This window comes from Fragaria vesca, linkage group LG6 (genome assembly GCF_000184155.1).
Source record: "Fragaria vesca subsp. vesca linkage group LG6, FraVesHawaii_1.0, whole genome shotgun sequence".
In the NCBI taxonomy this organism is placed as follows: domain Eukaryota; kingdom Viridiplantae; phylum Streptophyta; class Magnoliopsida; order Rosales; family Rosaceae; genus Fragaria; species Fragaria vesca.
In genome coordinates, this window is record NC_020496.1 from 37,236,322 (window position 1) to 37,245,734 (window position 9,413).

The window sequence follows — 9,413 nt, forward strand, 5'->3', positions numbered from 1 at the left end:
AATTTGTTACCCTACTTTCACTATAGTGTTGATTTGTTACTTTTGGTTTCGTTTCAACTAATTTACTACTTTAAGTTTTCGTAATTAGCCAAGTTTCTACTTGCTAGACTAAATAGTATGCATGTTTGCTACTCTATGATTTGCTATTGACGCGTGGTAACTAAGTAAAATTCTAGCGCGTGGTAACTAAGTAAAACCACCCCTAAAACCCCCAGTCGCTCATATTTCCAGTCTCTCTTTCTCTCCCACTCTTAAACCCTAAACCCTCACTCTCTCTCTCTCTCTCTCTCACTTCCACAACCGCCGATGGCCACCGCGGCGGCCCACCGCGCCAACCCGCTCCTCGGCCGCCTCCCTCATTTCCTCACATGGCGATCCCTCGGCTTCCGCACCGTCTGCAGCGGCCGCATGGGCTTCTCCTCCCAACCCGAACCCGAACCCGAATCCCATACTCGACCCGGAACCAAGCTCCTCGAAACCTTCACCGAGCAATTCGAGATCGGATCACGCTTGATCACACTCGAGACCGGAAAGATCGCTCGCTTCGCTAACGGCTCCGTCGTCTTGGGCATGGACGACACTCGTGTTCTCTCCACCGTCTGCTCCGCCAAGGGTGACGCCGTTAAGGACTTTCTACCCCTCACCGTATGTCACTTTAATTACTCTAACTCTGTGGTAATTTAATTTTTGAGTGAGGTGAAATTTATTGGAATTGGGGGTTAAAGTCTGTTTTTAGGGTTGTTATTGAATTTTGGGGTGTTTTAGTCATCACTGTATGTCTTCAATTTACGGTGCATATATTTATTACTGTAATTTTATGATAGTTTGAAGTTTCAGTGAGGTAAAAAGTGTTGGATTTGGGTTTAAAGTTTGAGTCTTTAGTAGCTCATTTACACAATGTTGTGGTTGTCATTGAATTTTGGGGCTTAAAGTTTGAGTTTTTAGTAGTTCAATGCTGTGCTTATCGAATTTTGGGGCTTTTTACTGATCACTGTTTGTCTATAAATTTACGAGTGCATTTCTGTTTTACTCAAATTGTTTCGTAATTTAAAGTTTCGGTGGGGTGAGAAGTGTTGGATTTTTGTTTAAAGTTTGAGTTTTTTGCTACTCATTGTTGTGGTTCGTATTGGATTTTGGTGTTCTTTTTTACTTGTTGAAAGGTTGATTATCAAGAGAAGCAATTCGCGCAAGGTGTTATACCAAACACATTCATGAGGAGGGAGGGTGCACCGAAAGAGCGTGAACTCTTGTGTGCTCGTATAATTGATCGGCCGATTCGTCCCTTGTTTCCTGCAGGCTTTTTCCATGAGGTTCAGGTATGGTGATATTTTTTGGGGTTGTTTTGATGGGCACTCACTCGTTGAAATAGTTGTTGAAATGTTGTCTCTGAATGTGGGATTAATATGTAGGTGACGGCGAATGTTCTTTCTTCTGATGGGAAGCAAGATCCAGATGTAATGGCTGCTAATGCTACGTCTGCTGCTCTTATGTTATCAGATATTCCTTGGGCGGGCCCCATTGGAATGATTCGCATTGGGAGGATTGAGGGGAAGTTTATTGTTAACCCAACTATGGATGAGGTGATGCTTGATGTCAATTCTTCCCTTTCAATCGTCTGCAACAGAAATTGTATCTTACTTCATTACTTTCAGCATCTGATTCAATTACTTTTTTGAAACAATGCAGCTTAGCTTAAGTGATCTCAACTTAGTGTATGCCTGTACAAGGGACAAAACGTTAATGATTGATGTGCAAGCTCGTGAGATTTCCGAAAGAGATCTAGAAGCTGGGTTGAGATTGGCTCATCCGGAAGTAAGTGTTGAGACCTGCAACTAGTGTTAGGTCTGTTTTCCAATGGAGTTAATTTGTTAAGGAACTGATTTTGTCCATACAGGCAGTTAAATATATTGAACCTCAAATCAGACTGGCTGCTAAAGCTGGCAAGCATAAGAAGGAATATAAGTTGTCACTGATGCCTGAGAGAACATTGGAGAAAGTCGCGCAGTTGGCAGAAGCTCCTATAGAAGAAGTTTTCACTGATCCCAAGTATGGAAAGGTGCATATATCATCATCTTTTGGACACATTTGTTTTAGAAATGTCTTTCTGCATGCATGACAATTCTGTATGGAATCTAATCTGGAGTTTCATATGTGTGGAATAATTTGACATCTAGTTTGAACGTGGAGAAGCCTTGGAGAATATTACGCAAGATGTGAGGAAAGCACTTGAAGAAGAGTGTGATGAAGAAAGCTTGAGACTCCTACCGAAAGCAGTAGACACAGTGAGGAAAAAGGTAATCCATGCCAAAATGAACTTAAACTGAATGATTATCTATATGACGGTTAAATTTATTGCCACTTGGATATATGTGATTTTGTTATAAATTATCAAAATTAGAGGTCCCACATGTGAAGGCTATTAACTTACACTTAGTTTTTCATCTTGCTTTAGTTTCATAGTTATACATCTGTGCATATTTTACATCAGATATATCTTTGTCTAGAGAAACCTAAACATTTGTGATTGTATCTTCTAAATAAGTTGTACTGCCTTTCATGTGGTTAACAGAAAATGAAATTTAGGAAGCTGATTATGGGGTTAACATTTGTCTGAATTCGGCAGTTAGATTTTTCTTAGGCTTTCTGCTTAGTTTCTTTATATTTTAGTTCCTATTATTTTGTTTCACACACATGCATTCATAAATATGCGTTCATACACACACACACAGATATATAAATATATATATATACACACACACACACACAAAGCTGTTCAGGTGCGGACGTCCGCACCAAAGTTTTTGGTGCGGATTTCCATTTTTTGCACCACTTCCCGATCGAATTTCCTCAAACTTCCTTCTAGACATATCTAGATCATCTTGTGTAGATCATCTCTGCAAAATTTCAGCCAATTTGGTGATCGTTAAGGCCCTCAAACTTGCGTTTTTCTGTTATATACCTGAACCGGACAGAATACAGGCCGTTGATTTGTTTTTCGATTTTGAAGGCCTTAACAATCACCAAATTGGCTGAAATTTTGCAGAGATGATCTAAACAAGATGATCTAGATATGTCTAGAAAGAAGTTTGAGGAAATTCGATCGGGAAGTGGTGCAAAAATGGAAATCCGCACCAAAACTTTGGTGCGGACGTCCGCACCTGATCAGCTGTGTATATATATATATATATACGCACCTTTTGTTTTGTTTCTGATATTTTTGATTGTAAGTTCTTATATACTTAATGATAAATATTAGGTTGTCCGTAGAAGAATAATTGCGGAAGGATCAAGACTTGATGGGAGGCGACTCGATGAAGTTAGGCCTGTGTACTGTGAATCTGGTATTTTGCCTATGTTGCATGGATCATCACTTTTTTCTCGTGGAGACACGCAGGTCGGTATAGATTAATAGAACTGGACTTTGCTTTGTTTGAAAATTGTTTCTAACTATTGGTACGTATTTGGCTTTATATACAGGTACTCTGTACTGTAACACTTGGAGCACCTGGTGATGCACAACGGTTGGAATCTGTGGTGGGTCCTCCATCAAAGCGCTTCATGCTTCACTATAGTTTCCCCCCATTCTGTATAAATGAGGTCGGTAAACATGGTGGTTTGAACAGGCGTGAAGTTGGTCATGGTAATTATCACCTACCTTTTGAATAAGAGCACATTGATTGGTCAAACAAGATTTTGCTTACTTCAAACTCTTAAAAATTTATTTGAGATAATCCAACTGCACGCATTCCTAGTTCCCTTCAATGCCTTCACTTCACATGTGTTTTCTACAGCCTATACCAAAGGCTGTAAAGGGATCTGGTGTTGCATATACTTTGTAATAAATTGAATGTGGTTTGCTTGGGGGTATGAGTCTGAAATCACATTCCTAAAATTTTAAGCTTGTCACAGATTGACTATATTTTTTTCATATATGTATATCCCTAGGTACTATTTTGTTAATGTATTGTGTAACTCTATCCTATTTTGGGATCAGTTGGCTGGAAAACTATATTTGCACCTCATTCTCGTTTTGAAACTATCTTAAATTATTGAAGTAACATTACGATCTAATAGCATAGTAAACCGTAAGCAAAGAAGCATTTAGTATTCTGTTTTAAAACCTTTTATCAGACTATTTAGGAATTTAGGTTTTGGTTATTGTTTTGTTTCGGATTAGATTTTCCAAGATGTCTGTTTAGATGCTCAATATTACTGAAAAGTATTACATTGCATAGATGAAGTAGAAAGGCAATAGTTGCTAAACAAGGTAGTTTGGTTTCGTAATGATTTGAAGGAACTCTGGCGGAAAAAGCTCTACTCGCTGTGTTACCTCCTGAAGATGAATTTCCATACACTGTCCGTATCAATTCTGAAGTAATGGCTTCTGATGGTTCAACATCTATGGCTTCTGTCTGTGGAGGTACTCTTCTTCCTGCTACAGTAGCTATTTCCAATCTTTCGATGTATATATTCCCTTGCAAACTTGTTTCTTATATATCTTCTGTAATACATAATCACCATAACTTTTGATTCGTTTTTTGTACATCCATGCCACGTTTCTTCATTTAGGCCTCAGAATATGCACAAATAATTCTATATTCCATATAACATGCTAATAATAGCTCATCTGTAGGCAGTATGGCTTTGATGGATGCTGGCATTCCGCTGCGCAAACATGTAGCTGGTGTCTCCGTGGGTCTTGTTAGTGAAGTTGATCAAATAACTGGCACAATAAAGGAATACTGTATATTGACTGATATTCTGGTGAGATTTTACAGGGCTTAATGTTGAGTTTTTGTTCCACATGATTTCTTTCTGAAAATAGTCTGTAGTTTCTGTTTCTCAAAATGAACGAATACTTGAAGTCTTTAACTGCTATTGTGAACCTTCACTTGTCACGATCTTTGTAGTTGCAACTCGCGACGGCAGCTTGTGGTTTCTGATCCAAGATTTCAATATTTATATTTATAATTATGTTTAATTTTATATTTTTGGTTGACTAAAAAAAATATATTTGATTCTTTTAGGGTCTGGAAGACCATTTGGGGGACATGGACTTCAAAATTGTTGGCACTCAAGATGGAGTCACCGCAATTCAGTTGGACATAAAACCTGCTGGAATTCCTTTAGATATTGTTTGTGAAAGCTTGGAGGCTGCACGTAAAGGTCGTATTCAAATTCTTGATCACATGGAGAGAGAGATCAGTGCACCACGTACTCAGGATGATAGAAATTCTCCACGATTAGGTTGAGTTCTCAACTTTGGTTGTTTTTGCTTTCTTCTCGTTTGGTTTGCAGAGTGGAGTTCTTGGGAAATCTATTCCTTTGGTTTTTCCAAGGGGACGAGAAACCTAGAGTCCCATATAATCTACAGTAAGAGGAGCATTTCAGTCCTAGTAAGGTCAAGGGAAAAGAAACCCCAAGGGGGCTGGAGTGTCCACTTCAGCTGTCATTTCCTTTGTAGCAAGTCTTTTCCCAATTTTGCACTTACTGGAAATTTCCCATTCCCAGGCCTCTAATCTGTGAAACAAACAAGGCTTTGAAATATATGTTTTGTTGATTTTAAAATGTTATGGTTGGTTTTCAGCTACCATGAAGTACAGCAATGATGCTCTTCGCCGGTTGCTTGGGCCTATGGGTGCTCTTAAAAGAAAAATTGAAGACGAAACAGGTTGGTTTCTTTGTTATATGTTATGCAATAAGAGTCTGATTCAAGTATGTGAAGGCATGCAGATATTACAGACTATTGAACCTTCTCAACTGGTAGTTATGGTCCTGATTATGTGTCTTGATTCATATCTGGTTGATCTGTCATGTAGGATTAGTTTGCTGTACCAAGGTGATTTTTTATGCATTGTTGGTTTGGTCAAGTCTATCTGATGTTCACCTTCAAAATAAGTAAATTACACACACTCACACACATACGTATATATCCTTGAGAGGTTGTGCGCCCCCCAACCACCACCACCAAAACAAATAACTGTGCTGCTGAAACTATTTTACAGTGTAATTTATGATTTAACATTGACATGTGTGTTCACACCATATTGCCTCCCTCAGGTACACGGATGTCTGTAAGTGATGGAACACTAACCATAGTTGCTAAGAATCAATCTGCAATGGACAAAGTACTCGAAAAGGTATTTATCATTCAATTAGCTAATACATACATTCTTATTGGTTGTATTTTTTTCTTTTGTGGTGCTTGGATTCTACATTACTATTGTAAGGTCTAGAAGGCTGATGGATCCCCAAGTACCCCTAGCTCTTCTTAAAGTAATAGATATAGACCTCCTTACAAACCTTCCATCCTATAGCCCAAGGCAAAATAATTTGGTTGTAGTATAGAACTTACAATTTCCTTGCCCTAGACTTCCACAGCAAAGAGGGAAAGGAGCTAGATTACACTTTTAGATCGGAAGCTTCCCAGGGTTTATTGGACCTGAATTTATTGCTAGATCAAATAAAGAGGTTGAACTTATTGGTGCTACTGATGAAAATTCCATTTCTGTAGAACAATGTAATTAGAGAAAGTAGTGAGTAATCTTCCTCTATTACTTTATTTTCTTTTGGCTAGACGTGAGGTCATATTATGGATTTATTCTGTACTTCAGGTTGATTTTATACTTGGCCGTGAAATAGAAATCGGTGGGATCTATAAAGGGACTGTAGCTTCAATCAAAGAGTATGGTGCATTTGTGGAGTTTAATGGTGGGCAACAAGGCCTTTTACACATTTCTGAGATGTCACATGAACCGGTATGTAGCAGAAATGCTTTGCTTTACAGTGCTGATTCCTTTCCGCACCTTCTCTATATTGATTTGTACTATTTTTTATTTGCTTGTTTCCAGTCATGTTCTTGTGTATAAATAGATCAACTTTATCTACAATAGACAAGGTATTCTCTTTCTAGTATGATTCGTTTCTGACTTTTATAGTTCTTTTATGTTATCAGGTATCACGGATTTCAGATGTAGTATCTGTTGGCCAGCAGCTCTCTTTGATGTGCATAGGCCAGGATATCCGTGGTAACATTAAACTGTCCCTAAAAGCTGCATCACCTCGACCACAATCTCAGGCAAATAATCTGGTGGAACCTGTTCTATCTATGAAACAATCTCCTAGTGTTTGGGCAGCCGCTGGAGATGTGTCTACTTCCGAAGAAAAGAATAGCCCTTTGTCTGAGGAATTGCCAGTTAGTAAATATGAAGTTAATGATATAAAATCATCTAGTTCCTCTAGTTCACCAGTTCTAGTCAGAAGTGTTGAGGAGTGTGACGAGAAGGAAAGATCTACTGGTTTTGTTCAAAGTTCTAAAACTACTTCTGAACCCATTGGTGGTTTGAAACCAGAGCGCAAGACTGTTCGAACTACTCGTAAGACATCAAAATCTTTCTTAAAAAAGGGAGAAAAAGATGAGAAGGAACACAATATTTCGTCCCAAACCCACTCTAGCAATGATTTGAGTAGCAAGGAAGATTATGTAACAGCAAGAAGTCTTAAGCTAGGAACAAAGGTTACTGCCAAGGTTTATCAGGTCCGCACGGGTGGGCTGGTGCTTGATCTGGGTGGGGGACTTCGAGGAATGTATCGCTTTGAGGTATGTGTCATCTTCTTTTAAAAATATATATTTTCTCTTTACACACCGTAATTTCTTTGTGTGTTTTCAAACCACCAATTCTTAGCCTCTTGGGTTTAGAAGTCTTCCAGCTCCATCAGTCTTGGTCTATTGTGTTGTTTTCTCGTACTTTCTAAAGCAGCCTCTATCATTCTGGCATTTTGATATGTTGCCTTGTCACTAATCCAGTGTCTCAATGGATTTCCTTGGGAGTTCCAAGTCAGTTACTCAACTATCCAGCCTCACCTGGTTTTTTCTTTCAGTGAATTCCTGAGCTTTCCTTGGGAGTTCCAAGTCAGTTACTCATCTATCTCTCAGATTCTCAGTCCATATACAGGATTAGCATTCTCCTTACTCATCCTTTCTATGGATTAGTTTCCACTTCTGACACTTGGAACAACCCGCCTATCATATGGAAGCAGTAAAAACTTTTAGTTCCTCAATCAGCTTACTTTCTCACCTCAAATGGAGTGTGAAACAGCAACATGCAATTTCTTGTGATCAGAATCCACTTACTACCCTTACCATCTTCAATGCAGGCCGATGGTAAAAAGGACTTTGATGTCAACGATGAGTTGCAAGTTGAGTGCGTAAGTTTCTCTAGCAAGGGCATTCCAGTGATGTCTTTGGTGGATGATGAATAGGTATATAATCCATTCTTTCACTCCCTGTCACGTAGATGACGACTTTCAAGATAATTGCCTCAGCGAACTCTGGTGGCTGTGGCCGAGGGTTAAGCTTATGAATGTTTCATGTAAGCTGGAATGAAGTTTTCAACGTGAGTTGGGTATATGTGGGAATGGCAGCTCTCAGTTTGAGATTTTGAGATCAGTAGTATCACAAGTTTTTATGAGGTGTTAGCAGTGGCATAGCCGTGTTTCAACAAGTCACCACAATTTTCCCAAATTGACATCAACTTCTTCATTAGGTAGGTGGTAACCAACTAACCATTTTTGTAAATTATGGTTTCTATTTATCACTGTTTAGATGGGTAAAAAATAATGGAAGTACCAAATGCTATCCGTTCTCCTCCTGACTATCAATATAGGTATATCTTCATCCTTAGGTGATCCTTCACGAAAACAATCCTACATTTGTCTATGGATCTGAAAGATTTTAATTTGGGTAGATTAAAGCTCAACTTTTGGGATTCAAAACAGCTCGAATAGAGATTATTTACAAACTGGTAACAATTTTTTTTGTAGTCGTCTTAGTTATATTGGTGACCTGGAAACAGGAGCACCAACCTGAGGCAACATAGAAGTGATAGAACATCCCTGGTAAGCACTATCAGCTTACTCGAAATCGTCAGTGGTGTTCGGAACAACAATGTTCAGCCCGAAAATCCTTTGCAAACTCTAATCACCGATGTAAGTTCCCAACTGATCTACCTTTCATAGCCTATGCAATTCATTTTATCTTTGATCAGGAATACTATCTGCATTCTTTTACTAAGAACTTCGATGTTTACTAATACATAGCTGTGGCACCATGTCCAAAACAATACGATTTCTCAAATCATCAAATCATCGATAAGAGTATGACGATTGAAGACATTGAAGAAATTAAAAGAGTAGTTCAAGTTGGTCTGTTGTGCACTTAAGAATCACCAGATTTACGTCCTACCATGGCATTAGTAATTCAAACGCTTATACAAAGAGACCTGGCATTGCCAGCACCATCAAAGCCACCTTTCCTTGATATTTTACATATGAAACATCATCATCAATAGGTTCTGGTTAATATGTACATGCAAGCAGAATTTTGAATTCGACCGTAAAATCTCTCTCTCTCT

At 38.7% G+C, this 9,413-nt stretch overlaps 1 protein-coding gene across 1 annotated transcript; it reads left to right on the top strand.

Moving 5' to 3' along the window:
- Positions 1-306: 306 nt before the first annotated feature.
- Positions 307-8,770, top strand: LOC101301123 (polyribonucleotide nucleotidyltransferase 2, mitochondrial-like). Its single transcript, XM_004304594.1, has 16 exons — positions 307-645; positions 1,161-1,316; positions 1,410-1,580; positions 1,687-1,812; positions 1,895-2,056; positions 2,175-2,294; positions 3,257-3,394; positions 3,478-3,640; positions 4,295-4,420; positions 4,634-4,764; positions 5,028-5,247; positions 5,588-5,671; positions 6,061-6,140; positions 6,615-6,758; positions 6,956-7,600; positions 8,158-8,770. Exons 1-16 carry the CDS (start codon positions 307-309, stop codon positions 8,260-8,262), a joined length of 2,910 nt encoding a protein of 969 aa, XP_004304642.1. The 3' UTR covers positions 8,263-8,770.
- The last annotated feature ends 643 nt before the right edge of the window (positions 8,771-9,413 follow it).

Coding starts and splice junctions, on each gene's coding strand:
- LOC101301123 (XM_004304594.1), top strand. CDS start 307: ATGGCCACCGCGGCGGCCCACCGCGCCAACCCGCTCCTCGGCCGCCTC. Junction 3,395..3,477: donor TTTCTCGTGGAGACACGCAG/GTCGGTATAGAT, acceptor CTTTATATACAG/GTACTCTGTACTGTAACACT. Junction 4,421..4,633: donor TATGGCTTCTGTCTGTGGAG/GTACTCTTCTTC, acceptor GCTCATCTGTAG/GCAGTATGGCTTTGATGGAT.